This window comes from Saccostrea cucullata, unplaced genomic scaffold (assembly GCF_032062105.1).
Source record: "Saccostrea cucullata isolate Sc308-1 unplaced genomic scaffold, CSIRO_AGI_Scuc_v1 ctg811, whole genome shotgun sequence".
Classification (NCBI taxonomy): domain Eukaryota; kingdom Metazoa; phylum Mollusca; class Bivalvia; order Ostreida; family Ostreidae; genus Saccostrea; species Saccostrea cuccullata.
Genome location: NW_026922183.1, coordinates 56,977 through 79,526, shown reverse-complemented (window position 1 = coordinate 79,526; position 22,550 = coordinate 56,977). Strand labels below are relative to the sequence as shown.

Here is a 22,550-nt window from a genome sequence, read left to right as displayed (position 1 = left end):
CGTCGTATTTTAGTGGTTTTCACTTTTTTCTTAAAAGAAATTTTAATGGTGATGGCCTACAATATATTATGAAAAGTAATACAATCTAACAACAATAGTAATAATTGTGAAAATTACATATTTTGCAATTTGCAATGCAATTGCACAAATAAATAAATTGCATTACACTCAGGCATATGTACGAGGGTTGTCCCGTAAAATCGTGGACAAGTTGTCTAGTGTGAAAAATAAACATCACTGCGTTCTGAAATTTTCACTATTATTTAGTACTTATTTTAGCAATATACGCAGCAAATTTCAGATAAATATATGCATAAATAAACAAATTATGAGATTTTATGCCATGTATTGTATCACCTTACGGCGCATGGATTATAACGTCAAAGTGTCTAAAATAGCGTCACGTTTTATCTTTGCTGAAAATGAAGTTGGATGAGTCCGACTTAAATTAAGGAATTTCATTGATACACATTCTTTAGTCTCCATAAACAGTCGAAGAACCAATTGGCACCCTCATGCCATCTTCTGAAGATTCATAAATTAAGTAAGTTACGGACAATATTCTCACCATCATTCAACTAATAGAAAATCTCATATCAGCGGTCTACTGTGACAGCGTCTTTTGCTATTACATTAGGAGTTTGTCCGTATGTTTTGTACTCCCCAGGGACTCGATCAAAAAAAACTTCGCTAAGAAAACTCCTATTTCATTTGTATACTTAAGATATGGTGATATTTTTATAATCTTTTTTCTTCTATGGTCATTTCAAGTCTCTAAAGGTGTCATTACATCATCGAAATAAAACTGAACTGTTCTCCGGTGCGCCGTAACGTCATAAAACGTCGCGATTTTTCGTGTGTTGTGTTTACCACTTTCCTATTTCGAATGCTCGAGAAACTGCCAAAAATTAAGCAAATGCCTTAAAATTTTTACAAAGAATACAAAATTGATTGTGGAATTGAATTAGGATAATTTTAATCCAAATCTTATGTATTTAAAACTTTTATTTTGAATTCAAACTTGTATATTCTTTAAGAAAACCTTGGTTTTTTGACCGTGCGCCGTAGGACAATACCTCGTGCACATTCAAGCGTAATAAAATCTTTATTTTTGCCTATATTTAATCAAAAAAATTTTCATGCACTTAAATATGATAAATAAACATTTACTGAAATTTTCCGCTTAGTGCGCCCATTACTTTTCGAGAAAAACGCTTTGTCCACGATTTTATGGGACAACCCTCGTATAAATTGTTATTATGTCAATATTATACTTGTATATGCCAACATAGCACTGCTAAGGCCTACTATTAGAAATCAACGAAAATAGACGAGCAAAACAGGGGGATTTTTAAAAAAAATTGAATTTATTTTAATTAAGCTGTTTTATTATCACAAAACTTTAATACCTATGGATATAGCATATTATAACCCACACTCTACCTTATGAAGTTTAGTCCCATCGATGGACAGTCACGTGACGAATGCATAGTTTGTGTACTGAATGTAGGTCATTAACAAATTTCAATATCGCATGGGCATACCTTGGTTGAAATTAAAAATACAAGCTATTAATTGTTTCTGCATATTTTGTAGTTTTTGAAAAGTGTTGCTGCTTTGAATAGAATTCGCGTTTTAACAGATAAATATTCAAGTAAATAGTCCAAAGTCGAAATATGTTTGACTTTTACTAAATACTTTGAGTAATTATAAAATCACGCCCTCGATCTAAAGAAAGCAGCAGCATTTTTCAAATTAAGCAAAATATCCTTTATCAATATTCAAAAAATGGTTCAGATCTATGCAGTGTATGCCCTTGCAAAAGTACTATCTTATGAGGCATCTCAATATAAGATATATGTAACCTGTACATAAAAACACGACATAATTAATAAAATACATTCTCTCGGCAATTAATAATAATCACACTAAACAAAAGATATACATTCGCATTAATCGACTATTCAAAACAAGTAGATACTATTCCATTTATTAATAAAACGCATTTTTCATTGTTAAAAAATGCCACATCTGCCTTTCACAGCACCTGTAATACGTCATTTTTACCAATATGCCGTGATATTTACAAATTCATCGCCATCAGTGCATGGTTTATACCCCGCTACTTGGGATTTAACAAGCAACTTTTTTTTAATGCATTGATAAGTTACATTGTTGTTTATTATGCTATTACAGTTAAAAGTTGCAAAATTATTTCATTTTCAGGTATTATGAGAAATACATAAAAGTCATATTTTTGTGTGTCGTCACAGTAAACTTTTCCCGTATAAATTAGGCCCCACCCCCTTTTCAAGCCTTTACAATGCTGCGAATATTACATATACCAATATGCATGATCTCATTCATGGATAAGAAACATACCATAAGTAAGGGGGTAATCAAAAACCCATGGATCGTGATCTATCACATCTCTTTTATTAACTTAATATGATAATATAACTGACCTTCAATGTATATTCTATCTTACTGATCATTATATTCCAAACAATGTTTCTTTAATGTAATAATTTTTGTTCCTTTGTTAGATTCGTCCTTGATTCGTCGCCATAATGCAATCAAAATCCCTCCTTGCTACCTAAAAGCATTTGAAATTCTAATTAATTAAAAGTTGTTGTTTTTTATAAACGTTATATCAAGGTATGTAAGTATTTGTCTTTTTAGTATCCTGTAAAATTATGTCTGATTTAAAGTATACTAAGACTTCATTCTGTATAATCAATGATCGAGCTAATTGTTTACATATGAAATTGTTACTTACAAAGGAAAATATTGATCAAATTTATTATTTCTGTTAAATAATCATTATATCTCATATTATAGAATAGTAAAACAATAGCGTAGTCTTGATAAAACAAGAACTATTTTTCAAAATATTTTATTGTTACACTTTAATTTACATCAATCCAAGAGTGATTTTAACATAAAATATTTATTGAAGTAAGATTTAATTTATATCATTACTATTTAAATGGTTTACGATTCAATGGTCCTATCACTCCGTGGTCCAGCTGATAGGCAGCTCGCCGAACAATTCCAAGGAGCACGGTTCAAACCCAACCATGACCATATTTTTTAACCAAATGTTATTTTGTTAGATACATATTATAACCTTTATACATTGTATATGAAATACATGTACATTGAAACTATTTCTTTATATCACACAGGAGTCCAAAAAATGAGAGTAAAGAACATTTACATAGAAATAGAGACCAACATAGTACATGTGTCACTTCTAGAACAAGGGATTTTTGGCCTTACCAAATAACTTGGTACACCTAAAGCTTCATATGGTACACTCCAAGCTGAAGCTTCACGGGCGATTGACCATGCTATCGTGTTTATAATTACTGAACCTTTAATTGCGAATGATAGGTAATGATCAAATATGATCATACACTATGGGTCACACACCACGTCTCCACTGTATGGTATTGGTAAACAAAAAGAAAAGTAAACAGAAGAACAGGAAAAGTACTATTATATTTTATATTAATACATGTACATAATAAGGATATGGAGATAATGAACAGTATTCAATCCAAAAGTCCATTAAACAATATACAAAATAGGAGCAGAGCAAACACGGACCTCCAAAACATCAGAGAAGGAATCAGATACCATGTGGGAGTAAACATCCCTGCCGACCGGTCACACTCGCGGTGTGCTTGTTGTCATGATCAGGAAATAACAGAAAAAATCCGGCGTCAATTCAGTGTATAAATAATGGACTAACAATTGCTATGAAAAACGTCAGTCAGCATTTGACTCAATGATAAATTGTATTTGCTGAAAAGGTCATTGTGTCTACCATAGAACTTACGTAATGATGACTTTAAACGAGACTGCTGATACTCTTGTTTCATCAACTTGCTTGTCAATAATTTACCTCGTTTAAGAAATTGTTCATGCGTATCGAATCAACTGATATATATATATACTCCGTATGTAGGAGATGAAGGTATATTGCTGCATAAGAAAGGACAGTTGACGATAGAATAGTTAAAGTCATAACGTTTATCATATAGCTTGGTTGTTATATTACCATTAGTGTCTTTTTCAAATAAAATATACAAATATGAAGCAGAAGAGTCGGACTCTGTGGTGTCTTTTATATCAAGCTCACCAGGATATATCGTATCGACGTAGGAATGGAAATTATCATTATTTATTGACAATACGTCGTCGATATATCTAAATGTCGAGTTGAAGGCCAAAGCAAGTGTTTTCTTCTTTTCACGTATAAGACTTTGCATAAATTCTGCTTGATATGAATATAAAAATCAGTCTGCTAATAACGGGGCGCAATTTGTACCCACTGGAATTCCAATAGATTGTTGGAATACCTGGTCGCCCTAAACCACATGGATACTATCAATCAGAAACTCAAGCATCTTCTTGATGTTAACTTCAGAGTACTTTTGTGTGTAATCAGAATCTGTTTTATCAAAATAATTTTGCAAATGACCAATGACGAGGTAAGTATACTAAATAAACAGTGTGATGTCTTTTCCATCTTTGCTTATGACAATAGTATCAATACATGATGGGATCTCTACCCTCAAAACATTGCTTAGTTGACCCTTGGAAGTACCTGCAGTCAATGTTGATGGTGGTATTGTGGCTGGTGCATTTTCACTTTCTATACAAAGCTGGGCTTTGGGAGCAGGGGGTTGCAGAGCATTTGAAATATCCTTTTCCTTTTCTTCAGTTGCTCTTTTATATGTTCTTACGACAGAACTCCTATGTCCGCTGCGTTTCATCACCTCCTGCTCCTCAAATCCAGAATCGTACAGAGTGCAGCAGCAGTATACCCTGCCTGAATGATTTACAACTTTTTTGTCAATTCCAGCACAATCAAGCATTGACCGCATGTACTTACCAAGGGATATGGAGATAATGAACAGTATTCAATCTCAAAGTCCATTAAACAATATACAAAATAAAAGCAGAGCAAACACTGACCTCCAAAACATTTGAACAGGAGCGCAGATGCAAAGATTATTTAAAAATTAAGTTCTACAATCTCTCTCTCTCTCTCTCTCTCTCTCTCTTATTTTAGCTCTGCCATTGATTGGGTATATTGTAAATAGTTATTTGTGTAATAGATAGGAAATATAAATGTACTCACCATCTTGTCTGCGGGCCTCATTTACAAATCGACACATCCAGAAGTCTAATTCAACAATTCATATGGATTTTAAAGTCAGAGGGACAGTTTGATATTCATCAAGAATCATACAGCTCTTTTGTTCCTTTTGGTTGCCTAGGCGACCAAAACATTTACCGCAAAATGGTTATTTTGTCGCGTTTTCTTGGGTATTCTTTGAGTTCTCTGCTTTAACAATGCAGCTCCAGTGATAACTTCAGGAAAACGTGTACTTTTTCCAGTAATGTCTGAGAACGAATCCTCACTGACATCGAAAAGACTTTGTAATGCTTGACTTAAATTTGAAAAGACATACCATACTGTCTTAAATCATAGAAAATGAGGTTTATGAATATGTAAGAATAGGACCTAGTATTCTTGAATTCTACTCACTTTGGACCCTTACCTGTCTGTTATACAGTTAACTTTGCCAAAGGGTACTAATTATCAAACCTAGCCAGTGTTAAACTACATCAATTAGAATAATGAAGATATGATAATTACAAACACAGTGGAGTTGTGATATGATAAGATGAAGACATAAAGAATTTAATTCCTCGTGTGAAACATGTACTAAGTATGTTGTTAAACTTTTCCCTCGCCATTCGATTTGGTGCCTCGCTTCGCTCGGCACCAAATCTCATGGTACTCTAGAAAAGTTTACCAATATATACATACTGTCATAGACAAAAATAAAAGGTTAAATTGTGTTCAGAAATATCTACTGTCTTCTTTGAAGTCATACGCGCTTGGGTCAAAGATACTGTATATTCTCTTGTATTATGTATTGTTGAGGAAAATCGAACTATAATTGATACATTTTTTTTCAGTGCACAGTGATATATTTTTTTTTTATTTTTGTAAACCTTTCTGCTTCATATACACCAAAACAGCACGGAATTTGATTTTATGCGCGCTTTAAAAATGATATATCCGACTGCATACTACAAAAAAAAAACTTTCATTTTAGTATACAGCTGGATATGTCATTTTATTATCATGATTATGATGAAATGTATTTTCTTTTTCAAGTAACAAAGCATAATCATAACACATTCAAAACATCCTCATTATTTAAATGTACGGTTGTTTTTTTTTTTTTTTTTTACCAGACTCGACCAATGGTTTTAAAGCACACGTTCTTGGATTCTCAGTCTACATATCGAACACAACCAACAAAGATGACGGGATTCAATGTTTTAAAGACACAAATTACACACGAGATTCAGTGCCAGAAAATGTTACAATAGAATGTGTAAAGCATGGGAAATACGTCATTTACTACAATGAAAGGGGATCGAACGATCCCCCTGGATATTCCTCTACCGCTTCTAACGACCTTTGTGAACTTCAAGTTTACGGTAAGACATTTAAATAATGGTGAAAAATATACACTTAATTTCAAGATTGTTTTATAACTAAAACAAGAAATGATTCTTTTCACACACTGTTTGAAAAGTACTCTTATGATAATGAAGACACGTTTCGCCCTAAATCGTTACTATTATGTGATAACAAATGCACTGGTCCTCGGATGTCTATCTCTGATAATACATACCGGGTAGCATCAAGTTAAATGGTGATTCAAAATAAAGTAAGCATAGGTTTTATCTTAATCCAGTTATGATAATATATAAGGTGCAATTCGGTCCCTGGAGACAAATTAGAATAATTATTCCTTTACAAACACATTTTTCAAATATAATCCCAAATACATGTATGTATGTGAACTATAATGGAAAGCTACTTTTACCGAAAATAAGCACAAACGTTGGAAGATATAAATTTTTTTAGTAGGGAACTCATGTTAAAATTCAATCTTTTTTCACTATTTGAAGCCCTTTAAACAGTTCAAGTAGGTACACATTTTTTTCTCCGGTGGGTCGCCTTTGTAAATGAGAATTTTCTATATATGAAAGAAGAAAATTAATTCCTGACTCTACCAACTTATTCTTGAAACTTTCACCGACTTATTAGCAGGTTAATAAAAAATAATTAAAAAATAATTTTGAAGAAAAAACAACTATATCTAAATTAAATAATAGAAATAGAAATTATAGATCAAAGTAAAAAAAAAAAGGTTTTTGAGCATTTTATAAATAATGTATATTGCCGTTATTTTCTTGGGAGTATTATTTTAACTTCATTTGAACATGCTGAAAAAACTTTATCTTAAGAAAAAAAATTAGGCAATGGATGGAATACGTATATTTATCAGAAGAATGTTCACCATCTATTAGTCCACACAATATAAAATATATTAACCATGGTATGTCTTTTACTTATCCGGTCAAAGGACTAAGCTCGTGTTTTGTTAAAAACTGCGTGAGGCAAACAAATATGTTGAAGTGAGCTATGTCATTTATAAAAGTAAATGACGGAAGAAGTAAAGCAAAGTTAACAAAAGCGGGTTCAGAAAAAAGGGACCAAGTATAGAGTATAACATATCTTAAGCAAAATATTACACAATTGCAGCATTGTTAAGGCCTGAAAAAGGGGACGGTGCCTAAATTACAAAGGAAAATTTACTGTAACGTCACACAAAAATATGATTTTTATATATTTCTCATAATACCTGAAAATGAAATAATTTGCAACTTTTAACTGTATTAGCATCGTCAATGCATTAAAAAAGTTGATAGTTAAATCCCATGTAGCTGATTATAAACAAAGCACTGATCGCGATGAACTTGTAAACATGACGTCATATTGGTAAAAATTACGTATTGCATGTACTGTGAGAGGCAGATTGAAGAATTTCTTAACAATAAAAATGCGTTTTATTATTAAATGGAATATTATCTCAAGGTTTTGAATAGTGGATTAATACGAATGTATATCCTTTGTTAAGTGTGATTATTAATTAACTACCGAGATAATGTAATTTATTAATTATGTCGTGTTTTTATGTACAGGTTACGTTTATTTTACACAGAGATGCCAAAATAATCGCACTTTCGCAAGGGCATACACTGCATAGATCTGAACCATTTTTTAAATATAGATAAAGACATTGAAAAGTACTGCTGCTTTCTTTAAATCGAGGGCATTATTTTATTAATATACAAAGTATATGGTAAAAGTCAAACATATTTCGACATTGGGCTATTTTCTTGAAAGTTTAACTATTAAAAAGCTAATTCTATTCAAAGCAGCAGCACTTTTTAAAAACTACAAATTGTGCAGAAACAATTAATAGTTTGTATTTTTAAATTCAACTAGGGTATGCCCTTGCGATATTGAAATTTGTAAATGACCTACATTCAGTACACAAACTATACATTCATCACGTGACTGTCCATCGATGGGACTAAACTTCATACAGTACAGTGTGGGTTATAATATGCTATTTCCATAAGTATAAAAATTCTGTGATAATAAAACAGATTAATAAAAGAAAATTCAATTTTTAAAAATCCCCCTTTTTTGCTCATCTATTTTCCGTTAATTTTTCAAAGTAGGTCTTAACAGTGCTGCGATCCTGTTCCATGAACCATAATGACATTATTACTTGATGTGCATACGAAAAGGTGTTATAATCAGAATAAAAGTAAAAATTGAAACCTTGTTATCTATTTAAGGTAAAATATTCAATGTATTCAAAGTTTATTCCACTATAAAAATCATAGGATTGATAAAAAATATTTGAAATGCTCTAAACGGCTTCCTGCCACCAGAAAAAGGTGTGTAAAACCACGTGATCATATAAAAGAAAATATTCGCAATTATTACTAATTGATCTAGGAATAAAAGGTTTCTTAATCTACCAAATTTAAATTTTCAAGAAAACTTGAAATTTTGTAGCTGTTCAGCAACTGTTAAGTACATATGTTTTTAAGAAGAAGTTAAATCATTTTAAAAACAATTGCTGCATTGTTAGATTTTACAGGCTGTTTCAATTTACTTCAGATTAACTAAATTAAATGATCAGGGTATAGTCTTACGTTACCGAAGTTCATTATAGCAAAGCCATTGCCCAATGAATAGGATTTTGAATTCTAATCATAATATAAAGAGTGTGACAAACCAAACTCAAGATTTTGGAATTTAGGACACTTGAACAGTCAAATGAAATATTTATTTTTTTTAAAATTATTTCCGTTTGGGTGAAGGTTTAAATATATATACCACGTTGTGTTTACAACTACACTATAAACTCGCGAAATTGGTATTTATACAAACGTCTACAGGATTTTATTATTTATAATAAGGATATATCCCGGTTATTTATCCTTCATAAAAAAATAGATGGAAATATATAGACTGACACCTAAGTATCGACCAGTATTTACATTTCACTTGAACTTGCTGGAAATATCTTGAGAAATAGTCATTGCACATAGATAGAACATTTTGTAATCTTCCAAAGTTGTAGTTTTTATTTTTTTTTTTTTTTTTACAAATGATCTTGATTGGCTAGAATTATTTTGTTCAAGTCAAGACAAACTAATATATAGAAGGTAAATATGTACTGACGGAAGATAAAAAAAACATAAATTAATCAATCTAATTAAGGTAGGACCAACTAGATAGGCTAATTTTTTCCTCAAATTCAATTTTTCAGAAACTTTGATGTTTTGTTCTGGGATACAAAATCTCTGTTAATATATAATATGAATAAAATTTAACCACACATATTTTGCCCACATTGTCTGAAATATGGCCTATCAGATTATGAAATCAGACACGCGACTTGAGAATGAGCCTTATTTTAGAATTATCAATTGATCTATTACAAGTTAGTGTTATAATTTTGATAAAGATAACATTTTTGTTACTTTAACTAAGTAAGTCATATTCATACTGGTTCATTTGAGAAAAATATTAAGTAAGAATAGAACATACATAGATTTGGAATTGAAAATTCACATGTAATATCCTACACTTAAAGTTTTATAAAGAAAAAATGTATTATTCAATTTTTGCCAAAAGTTAACAGAATGGTTCAAATAGGTTTCAGAATAAAATTTGTTAAAATAAAGAAAATTGAACCATTAGTTTCTGATATTTTGGCGATTAAAAAAAATTAAATGGCAAAAAAAACTAGAATTTATGAATCGTGTTTATATTGGGCTAGCACAAGTGTTTATATTGGGCTAGTACAAGTAAAAGACAAGGATAAACTAAAGAAATTCTGTGTGAATCTACACGAGAAGTATGTCCTCTAACTGAACATTTTCTTAACGAGTAAATATTAAAACTGCCCCAGCACTTTCTATATCCCAGAGATCACGGTGAATTGATCTATGTAACGAACTTTGCATAATATTTTTGTTTTGTACTCGTGCCGAAGCAATTTTTGTGCAACAATTAGAAATACCATGAATCTACGTCATGTGATCATCACAGTCAAATGACATCACAAAAATGCTTTAAAATAAAACGTGATTTAACTATTATCTCAAGTTGACTGCAATTTCAAACAAGGATTACATATCAAAATTAAAATCTGGAACAAATTGAAATGTATATTTTTAGGCATTTTAAGCCTTGGGACAGCCTTATCATAGCTGTGGTGTTGAATTTGTTTTCAACACATTGTGTGAGCGTCGTAGGAAGTATATCAACTTGATATTTTCTGTATAACATTTAATTTGAATAAATATGTTCTTTTTTAAATATAAATATCACTTTATGAAATAAAAGTTGTGCGTTACAGAAAAAGAAACATTTGTTCAGTCGCCTGAAAACGTGTTGAAGCTAAATGTATTGCGCAAGAAAAGAAACAAAACACGACAACTATTCGTCTCATATTGAATAAGATTTTACATGTACGTACAGTGTATCATGTTTCTTTGATTTGTGAAAAACAAATAAATGTCTACTTAGGATGTCCAACTTCAGGATTTTATGGAGAAAATTGTTCTTTACCGTGTCCAGGGAATTGTCAGGAAGGACATTGTGACATTGTTCATGGGACCTGTCTTGGATGTGTTGCTGGATACAAGGGACCACGGTGTGAAGAAGGTATTACCATATACTAGCAATTCTTAACAAAAAAAGTATTTTAGTTAACTTTTTAAAACCATATTTTAATATTTTCAATTTAGTATATCATTTTTTTCACAACTGTAAGTCTATGTATTTATGCCTCTTATTTCAGATCGATATATTTTATTTTTTTAATTCATACAGGAAAATTGCGGATGTCGGATATTGAGTATTTCGTGTATATTTTCACATTGTATCAGAAAATGACATACTCAATATGTAGGTACTATGTAAAGAAATTAGAATTTAGAAATAAACAAAGTTATTCAGTGAACATGGCGTTTTTAATATCAATTGCTCTGCTAGAATATTCCATGATGCGCTAGCACGCATCATGGACAATATCCCAGAACAGATATTGCTAATCATAATATCATGTTCACTGAATTTACGTTGTTCATTACTTATATACTGAAAGGAAAAAGAAACGCAGGGTAGCATAATTGTCGATGGAATTTTAACCACATGACCAAAAATTACAAAAATTGGTCAAATGGGAAATGTAGTTACTGTAAACCTAAATCAGTATTCAGAATTACTCAACCGTAAAATTTATGACGTCACGTAGGGAAAACGCCAAAAAGCCAAAAACACGTGCAATTTGATAACGACGTGTTTGTTCACAAATCTTGTTGCATTATTTGATGCATATGAGGTATGCACATCGTTTTTCAATATTAAGAGACATTATGAATTTATTGCAATCTTGGCACAGTTTACGGAAGTTTTATGGGGTCTTGTTTTCGAATTGCCTAACTAATGAAAAAGGCAACTACGGTTTACTAAGCAGTCTCTTGTAAATTTCCCCCCATACAACTTTTTAGCCGTTGTCAGAGAGGGTCTGGAGTGGATTTCAATCAACCGTGAAGCTGACGTTAACGCGAAACAGAGCCATGTTACGAGCGGGTTATTCATACTGCCATCTTTTAAATCGCCACCTTACTACCACAAAAACAGCCATTTATAGTGTACACGATTATAATAATTACATTCATACGAAATTTGAAAGAAAACAATACCGCAATTTGGTTTTTTCAGCCAGTCAACTTACTGTTGTATTCCTCTCACTGGCGCATGCGCGCGTCGTTTGACTTATTTTTTTGCGTGGTTACCCATGCTAAATATAGCCAGGGTTTAAAAGATAAACACTCCGATGAAATTCCATGCAAAGTAGAAAAAAGACTCTGACAGATGCACGAGATGGACATTGAAGATAATGAGAGTTGTCGATTTTCCCTTTTGTGGGGTATCGTCATTTGAGCTTCAATAACTCATGAATAATTACACAAAATCATATGAGAATTTGGTTATATCTTTTTGAAAGATGATTTTAAAAGTTCAATAGGAAAACTAAAAAGTATTTTAAGAAAAACAAATTTAATACACCTCAAAAGTTTACCCTGTGTTTCTTTTTCCCTTCAGTATATTTCATTTTTGATGTTGTCAAGAATATCAGATGAAATCCTGGTTTACATAAGGACGCGGCTTGTTGTCTTCAGTAAAGGAAAACACACAGCTATAAAATCAGTAGGTCTGATCATTGCACATTTCCTCTGATAAATCACAGACAATGTGAAAAAATTATTTGCTTCTCAAATAAAGTAATCTGAATACAAGTTGTGCTGCCGTCACATTGTCTTCATGTGTGTTTTGACGTAGTTGTGACGTCATAAACGTTATTGAAACCGTCTAACCAAAAATCATTAATTTAATACTATGAAGAAAAAAGACAATGCTGTAATAATGATTAAATCTCAAGAATGCTTTTCTTTGATTTGTTAACTAATTTAATCAAGTTTTAAGAGTTGAAATCGTCCCTTAAATAGACATATCACTACATAAATTTATATTTTTCTGTGTGTCAAACACCCAGGTATGAAGAGTTCCAGGTATCGTTCTTTGCAAAACATTGCCAAAATATGAATAGAAAAAAAATATAGATTTGGTAGTTCTCATCCATAAAAAAAAATATTATACAATGAAAAGTGTATTAAAAAAATATTTTTTTAAAGATATAAATATCAGAAATTGTATTGAAATTATATTTAATTTTTTTTATCCATAGAAAATTATCAAAAACTTATATCTATTTCTTTTTCACAAAATTGCATTTAATATACTTCTGAACGCCTTTTACTAGTGAAGTATAACTTGCACATGTACTATTAAAATGTTGAAAAAGGAGAAGCACTCTCGGAAGAAAAAAGTTGCGACTGTAGTCCTATGAACGGAATTGAGGACTGAAGGTTCCTAGTGGGAAAAACAAAGCTCTAGAAAATGCAAATAGTTGAAGACTAAAGTTCAATAAGATATGGCAATAGATAAAATATATTTCACTTAAGTAGTACTCTTGTTAAGGATCCCTATAGAGGACAGAGAGACAGATAAAGAGAAAGTGAAATGATTAACATTCACAAGAAAATTTAAAAATAAAAAGTATCATTTTTGATTCCGTTTTAAAAGGTTCCGTTATCGTTATTTTTTGGCCATGATATATTGTTACACATGTACCTGAAAAAAAAAAAATTGCTAAGCATTTGTTGTTTGATTTTTTGTTAAAAAGAAAGAGGACTTTGAGTGAAAAAAAATATTGTTCATTTATATTTTGGTTTATAATCATCGTATCATGTCTCATACTTTATTACATTTTTGATTCTACGTGAATAGAGACATTAAACTCTGTTCAAACTGGTCATGGTAGCCTAGTGGTAGAGCGTTCGCTATGTGATCGAGAGGTCTGGGTTCGATTCTCGTTCGCGGCGCTGCATCAAACCTAAGACCTAAACATAGGTAGGGACTGTTCCTTCGCCAAGCGCTCGGCACTAGAAGTGTAGTCAGGGGTCTTTCGGATATGACGTTAAAAATATAGGTCACGGTAGGCGTTGGCACGATAAAGAGCCCTCACTTCTTAATGACCACGAGTGCCGAGTTCAGGTCTTAATTTGGAGCCCTTCTCCGGCAAACAGTGACGTCTCAATATGAGTGAAAAATTCTCGAGTGGGGCGTTAAACAATATACAATCAATAATTCAATCACTCTGTTTAAAATTTGAACTTGAAAAAGAATATGTTTACAGAAATCCTTTTTGGATATGAAACAAGAACAAATTGCAGAATTTTTAAATTGTTCTCAATTTACAAAATACCCAACTATGTGCTGATTATGGTAACTTTCCGAGTAATAATATTGTCTCAGTTTTCACAGAATATAAACGAAATGAACATTGAAATGTAGAATAACTAAAAAGTAATATGTTTAGGAGATAAAAAAATTTTTTTGAAAGAGAGAAAGATAAGTTGATTTTTAATCTCTGCATTTAACTTGAATATTTTATGAACAAGATAATAAAATTAATCTATACTTTTTTGTCTACGCCCTAAAAATACGAAGTGTTTAGGGCATCTGCTCAAATCCAACTGTGGGACTTGAAGATTGTGGGACATGGAGACCGGTCCTTTGGATAAAACCGAGCTCTCATGTCTGGTGCTGGCACAAAAAGACACCTCACAGCTATATGGCCTGAGTGCCGGGCGTAGAACAAAATTTACCGCTTTCCACTGGAAAGTGGTGGCTTCTCCATATGAGTGAAAATTTATCGAAAGGGACAATTAAGAAGCCCTTGTTAAAATGCCTCTTGCATTCATAATTGAAGTCAATGAGGAAATAGTAAGTTAATTGTGGGGTGGGGGGTGCTGTATAACTATTTTTAATTTCCATTAAAAGTATTTCACAGGGGTTGTGTATTTCATAATTTTCAGAGTGTGATAATAATAGATACGGCCTTGAGTGTAATTTGACATGTGGTAACTGTAGCAACGAAGAACAATGCAATCACGTGAACGGAATTTGTCCCAACGGATGTGTCGTCGGTTTCCAAGGAGAGAAATGTGTACAAGGTCAGTTAATGTGATTAAACAAAATCATTGTCAGAAATAATAAAACTACAGGAATATCGTTAAAAGATATCAATAAGAGGTATTATGCATCTATTCTTCAACGCATTAAATCAGATAATATTGAAATAAGAGACAATTGGGACACCATGATCTCATCATTGTTTCATTTTACATTAACTTTTTTCATATAGTTCCTTGCTTTTTTTTTAAGAAAAAGGCAATATATGATTTCGTTGGTCATAGATGTCACAGAGAAGTAATTAAGCGCCCCTTTATTTCAAATATTAAAAAAAGCAAAACATTTTACATGAAAAAAATCGACATTACAATGATTGTAATTCTTAACAATGTCATTGTATCCGATATGTCTTTCCTTTCTAAAGAAAAATGCTCACTGTAACTCAGACGGTAGATCGCCCACTCCCTGATAGGGCTGTCGAAACTCACATAGGTCGATAACAAAATGGGTAGCAACTGTTCCTTTGCCACACGGTTGGGCTTGCACTGAACCTTCGGACGAGACCTTAAAACCCTTTTGATGGCAGGCGTTCGTACGACAGAGATTCCTCACTGCGTACTTGTCCTTATAGTGCTGAGTAAAGGTCAAAATTTGAAGTCCTTCACTGGTGTACATAGACATATTTACTTGAGTTTCGTTGAAACATTCCTTAAAAGGTAACAATACTTGTGCTCTTATTTTTTTCATCAGTTCTGATAGAATTATTAATTCAAAGAATTTCAAAGAGAGAGGTGTGTTTCAGGTAAATGGTATATATTTAGTCCTATTTTCAAACAATTCAAAATGATAAAGATAAGATCTCTTAAGAATTATTATTGAGTTCTTGCATAAAGACAAACATCTTGGAAAAAAATTGATCACTAAACAATCTTACTTATTATTATGTGCCTAATGAATAGTCCATAAAAAACTACTAAAAATCTAGAGAATTTTAGCTTTTAATATATTAGTGTTTTAATGAACGATTAGTTTGCACAACGTATATGAGAACTCCCGAAATATTCCAAATACGAGCGTTCAATATCGAACGCCCCCTTGTAAACAAGAATTGTCGTCTGGTCAACATATCGGAGGCAGATTTCTGATAAATAGTGGCTTCTAGGTAAGAAGTGTTTATTTTCACTCAAAATTTGCATTGTTTATTCATAATTCAGTACATATATAAGCATCAATATTACCTCCATAAACAGATCGTAACGCTAGGAAGGGGCATTGAAATGATGCGATATTGAACACTTGCAGGGCAGACGCTAATTTAAATACATAAAAGGGAAACTCTTCTTAATTTGTGTTATTTAGTTGAAATACATTGTGTTTTTTTTGTAAGTGTATGTATGGGAGATGTTTTAGCTATATAATAAAGAATTTATTGACCTTACAGTGGTTAATATACGCGCTCGTTGCCTGTACTAATTTAAACATTCAACTCGTGCCAATATAAGTTTAATAATCCTAAATTATCGTGCATTAACTGTTCATTATTACTTGCATCATGCTTTATGACCTACATATTAGACATACCTCCTGTATTCCTAGAATGTCCTGTCGGGCGATATGGCTACAACTGCAATGAAACATGTAACATCAACTGTGGAGTCCCTGGTAGATGTAACAGAACAACAGGGGAATGTCAGGGCGGATGTCAGGCGGGATGGGAAGGAACAAGATGTGACAAAAGTAGACATTTAAAATTATCAATATATCTTTATTTACAATACAAATTAAAAGGTGAATCTTGTCATGTTTATAGTTAACGAGTGCGAGATAAAGCAAGAATTAGGACATACATGAAATTCTCAAGATAAATTGACGTTTTTATGTTATTGTCAGGCTATTATTTATCAACGTTATACTGATTTTGACGACGGATTTCTCGTTATTTCTCGATCATGACAAGGAGCACTTTGTAGGTGTGACTGGTCAGCAGGGGATGCTTACGCCTCTTAGCACCTGATCCCACCTCTGATGTTTTGGTGTGCTGCTCCTATTTGTATTATTTTATGGACTTTTAATCTTTAATACTGTACAATTATGGACTTTTGATCTTTAATACTATACAATTATGGACTTTTGATCGTTAATACTATACAATTATGGACTTTTGATCGTTAATACTGTTCGTTATCCCCATTTGTTTCAATGATAATAAATAAATCTACATTGGATCTCTTTGAAAAACTTTAAACAGAAATTAATGTTCGTAACAACCGATCCTGCACTGATTTTTACAACTTTGCTTGTGGTAATACTGTCCGTGATTTCACCAAATATGATCTTGATGAATTGAAAGATGGTGTTTGCGTTTCATCATGGACGCACAGTTTAGGGAAAGAGTTGAATAATCTATTCAATACTTTATCAGAATGTAAAATAAATATTTAAGCAAAGAACTATATGCGGTATTAACCAACATTTGCCCCCCAAAATCAAACTTTGATGGAGTAATATTTAATTAAGTCCTTAAACAGGGGAGTATATGCTGACATCAAAGCACTGAATAATTTCATAAGTAATGACGTCATATGTACGTAATGACGTCACAAATATGACGTAAATTTCAGTTTTTTATGAATTTTGCAGAAAAATGTACATATTTCGTCGACATTTTAAATAAAAGTCACCGAGCGCATGTGTGTTCAGGATTAATATTTTGATATAATGTGTAGAATGATAATATCAATGAAATATGTCAATATTGTTCCTGAACACACATGCGCTCTATAAATTCTAAAGCTTAAATTGTTGAAATTTTCTCCATTTTGTCCTCTTTCTGGAAAAGGATATAAAATCGGACTAGTTTGTGACGTCATAAAAACAGAAATTGTGAATACACTGCTCTGGAACTATAATATTTTCTGTTAACTTATATTTCTCGTACAATTTATTGAATTCAGCACATTTCAGGAAGTTTTCAAAATTTGACTTTTGTGGGGGCAAACATATGCAATATACCGCATATAGTTCTTTGAGATGACATGAACTGATTATTATTGATAATTATATAAGATTTCAGTGTAAAGTTACTGTACTGGACAAAAATAACTTATTTCATTATCTTTAGAGTGTGATAATAATAGATACGGACCTGAGTGCAATATCACTTGCGGTAACTGTAGCAACGTAGAACAATGCAATCACGTGAACGGAAGTTGTCCGAACGGATGTGACTTTGGTGTTCAAGGCATTAAGTGTGATCAAGGTCAGTTCACGTGATAAAAGTAGTACAATTGTAAATATTCACAAAAAAAGGATTTCGACAAACGATATCAATATAAAAATTTGAATCTTCGTAAATATTTCTGATAAGATTAGATAAAAACATGAGTCAATTAATAGGAATTATATAAACCCCTCGTTGTTTTATATTACATTAATTTTGATCCCAATTAAACTGTTGTTTAAAAAAGAAATCTCAGTATAAATACACATTAATGCTTATATTAATTAATACAACAAATATAATATATGGTTCTTCCGCCCCCCCCCCCCCCAAAAAAAAAGCTATATCATAAAAACAATTAGATATACATATTAAAAGTTAAACAAACACAGACTAGATATGTGAAACCATGGAGGAGTAGTCATCCTTTGATTTTAATATCAAAGAATAGAAATTTCGATGAAATTTATATCATTCTACTTAACAAAAAATGTTATTATTGAAACGTTACAAAAGTATTATGTTAAGCATGTACGTATATATCAAATGAAAAAAAAATATCTTTAAACTGGCTTTCGTGCACGTGCTCTCGTTTGCTAATATCTATATGTAAAAATGTAAATTATATAAAATAAAATTGATGATGTACAGAAAGACAGGCCTTGATTTATTATGAGAATGTTTTCTATGATAACACATATGGATTGATCTTTTTTCTATTTTTTCCTTCAAAGCATATCATTTGAAGATAACACAGCTAAAACTGTTATCCTTTTTTTTTAAGACAAGCAAAATATATTTTCAAAAGAAACAGAAAGTTTGTAATTTTCAAAATGCTCAAAGAATGATTACCTTCATTTAAAAAGAAAAGAAAAGATATTTCTATCTTGACAGAATGTCCTTCGGATAGGCACGGAAAGAATTGTACTGAGTTCTGTGGTATTAACTGCAACGGCTGTAACAGATTTACTGGTATTTGTGAGTTCGGATGTATACCTGGTTGGAAGGGAATCTTCTGTAAAGATGGTACTTTAATTCCAGTTTTGATTAGTTTTACATGTACAATAAGAAATTACTTTGTGGATCATTTCGTTGAACAATATCAAATGTCTATTTTTTGCAGCATGTGATGGCCGGACATACGGAGAAGACTGTGGTCTGTCATGTGGAACGTGTTTAAATTTAGAACAATGTCACCACATTAATGGGACATGTTTCAAAGGATGTGACAGAGGATTCCAAGGAGATATATGTACTGAAGGTGAATAATACTTTCTTTGGAGATATTGAACAAATGCAGGACAAACGTTTATTTAAATATCGAAACTGAACATTCTTCTTAATTTGTATACATGTAATTTAAATAAATCTATGATGGATGTTTTAGGTATAAAATGAAAGATTATTGAACTTATATTGCTTAATATCGGCCTTAGTTAGCTGTACAGATTCGAACAGGCAACTCGTGCCAATATCAATTCAATAACCCGAAATTATTGTGCATTAACAGTTCACTATTACTTGCATCATGCTTAATGACTTACATATTAGAGATATTTCCTTTATTCCAAGAATGTCCTGTCGAACGCTATAGTTACAACTGCAATGAAACATGTAAGATCAACTGTGGAATCCCCGGTAGATGTAACAGAACAACTGGGAAGTGTCAGGGCGGATGTCAGGCTGGCTGGGAAGGGACCAAGTGTGATCAAAGTAGACATTTAAAATTATCAATATATCTTAATTAACAGTACAATTAGAGGGTTGGCACAGTTTCGCAGGGGGAATAAGGAAGCATACAAAATATTCTACCTTGGCTAAATCAGTGCTGCAATATGACGTCATAGTAGGCAAGATGACGTCAATTTTAGAAATCAGGTTTTCGTTATATTGGTATTTAGCGATGTAATTTAACTCTAGAAAATGATTAGAAACGTGTAAACATTAACGAAAATAAAATGTTTTTATTTTGTTATGCTGTAACAGTCATTATGATTGAAATCTACCACCGATGACGTCATATGTGTACATCGAGTAACTTGGAAATTAATCATGTCGTGTAAAGAGAATTTGGCTAAGACGGCATGTTCAAAGATAGGTAAAATAGAGTTTAAAAAGAAATATCGGAAATATTGTTTTAAATTCATATGGAGTTTAATAAATTTAACAGGTATGCTAATTTATTTTCATCCATTATATTATCTTTCGAAGACAGTCAGCTATATTACGTATCCCGGTCGGCCTATCGTCTGACATTCTTGACCAAAAATTGCAACAGAACAACAATAAGCTGGATATTTCAAAACATACGATTTGTACAGATTTAAAGTTTGCGTTCTGACAAACTTGGAAAGTGCTGCTAGAATTCCGAGTTAAGCATGGTTGTACGAAAAATCTCGATTCATATGTATAAAATTCAAAACAAAGGGTAAGGTTTCGTGCGAATGTGTGGAATAAATATTTTACGGACAAGATAGTTGGATTCTAGCAGCAGTTTTTAGACAAAATAGATGTTTTTCAGCTATATTACATACTCAAAGAAATTATCAAACTCCGAGGTATTGTTGTTCTATAGGCCTTTTTATAAAGGAAAATTTTGCTATCAATAGAAGTCACGTGATGTCGTGGCGGTGATGCACGTCTTTGCGTTAGACACGCTTTTATCTGTATGCAATAGTAAATAACAGTTTACATTTATCAGTGGTTTTGGTAATTTATTAAACTAAATTTTCTTCAAAAAGTCTAAATTTCCCGAGAAATTACTTATATGCTTCCTTAACATACCCGCGTTACGCTTTTTTATAAACCGCTTCGGTTTAAGTTCTGTGATAATAAAGCAGCTGAATAAAAATAAATTCAGTTTTAAAAACAATATCTGTTTTGGCACTTCTATTTTCCGTTGATATCTCACAGTAAGCCTTAACAGTGCTGCGTATATCTAAATTGAAAGAGCATCCCCCCTTTGAAGAAAATGGGGAATTATTTATTGTTTTGCATACTTTGTACTTTCTAGTAACAACTTCTTGTGTGTCTTATATATTAAAAATCACATTTCAACAGCTTGTCCTTTTGGTAGACACGGGAAGAATTGTCTTGAATCCTGTAAACAGAATTGTAGAGGCTGTAACAGATTTACTGGTGTCTGCGAATTTGGGTGTAACCCTGGATGGAAGGGGACCTTTTGCGAAAGTGGTATGAATACATATTTTAAGACCGTTATCTTTCTTTCATTTTATTCCCTTTTTATCAAATGCAAAATTTGGCATAACTGTTGCAACGCAAATAAAAAAAGGTTTAAAAATGGAATAATATATACAAGAAAATTCCCTATTAAAAAACATCAAAGCTTTATTCGACTATCTAGAACTACATAAATTGTATATTTAAAAATTGAAAATATATATGAGATGTTATCATAAAGTTCGCAGACTATTTTTATACATACATGTACAAATCCATAATTCAGATATCGATGGGAATGAGATTTGGCAGACATAAAGCCACGACACATACCAGAACTTAGGTTCTTGTAATCACATTCATTCTGAAAAAAAGGATATATGTATCCACCAATCCTATCATTCGAATTGGACGTTGTATGCAACTAAATAATAACTTGGAAAGAAATAAAGAGTTCGTAAGGATAATATTTTTCTGACAGAACCCTACAGAGCATGTCAAATTCCGCCTAGATTACATCATTTACACATGAACAGAACGATGGGAGAAGCACATTTAAATAGGGGAGGAATACATGTACAGTGCGAAATAATGAACACTGAAATATAATCTTATTTCTTTTATTTAGTTCACAAACTGTTTGATCACCCGTCTGATAAGGCAATCAGGGATGATTGCATTACAGCAGTATTTTTTTTATGCCTAGAATATCTTATTTTTCTAATTAGAATATTGAGTGTAATTTCTTCTTAAAGGTATTAGGTATATAAATGCAAATTCAAATTTCCTTTAGAATGTGATGGGTGGCGTTACGGTAAAGATTGCAATATCTCTTGTGGTTCGTGTCTTAATTTTGAACAATGTCACCACATCAATGGAACATGTTTAAATGGATGTGACAGAGGATTTCAGGGAGAGAGATGTTCTAAAGGTATATAAGATAATTCTTACTTCCAATTTGTACAGCTCCGCGAACTTTTTTTTTATTTAAATTGCTTTTTGCACAAATTAAAGTCACATTGCTATCATGCAAAATTATCTAACTAAGCAACAAAATGTATTTTTCTAAAAAGTTTTTTGATAACTTATTAATGATTTGATCTCAACAGTTTAAAAAATATTTCACACATTAAT

At 31.9% G+C, this 22,550-nt stretch overlaps 1 protein-coding gene across 1 annotated transcript in view; it reads left to right on the top strand.

Moving 5' to 3' along the window:
- The window catches only part of LOC134261333 (multiple epidermal growth factor-like domains protein 10), a 38,420-nt gene that overhangs the window by 4,061 nt on the left and 11,809 nt on the right, over positions 1 to 22,550 (top strand). Inside the window, exons 3-12 of the mRNA XM_062743770.1 lie at positions 6,283 to 6,531; positions 11,000 to 11,137; positions 14,920 to 15,057; positions 16,613 to 16,753; positions 18,138 to 18,275; positions 19,131 to 19,262; positions 19,360 to 19,497; positions 19,809 to 19,949; positions 21,297 to 21,428; positions 22,210 to 22,347. Coding sequence (XP_062599754.1) covers positions 6,283 to 6,531; positions 11,000 to 11,137; positions 14,920 to 15,057; positions 16,613 to 16,753; positions 18,138 to 18,275; positions 19,131 to 19,262; positions 19,360 to 19,497; positions 19,809 to 19,949; positions 21,297 to 21,428; positions 22,210 to 22,347 — 1,485 coding nt within the window. The remainder of the gene's footprint in view (positions 1 to 6,282; positions 6,532 to 10,999; positions 11,138 to 14,919; positions 15,058 to 16,612; positions 16,754 to 18,137; positions 18,276 to 19,130; positions 19,263 to 19,359; positions 19,498 to 19,808; positions 19,950 to 21,296; positions 21,429 to 22,209; positions 22,348 to 22,550) is intronic.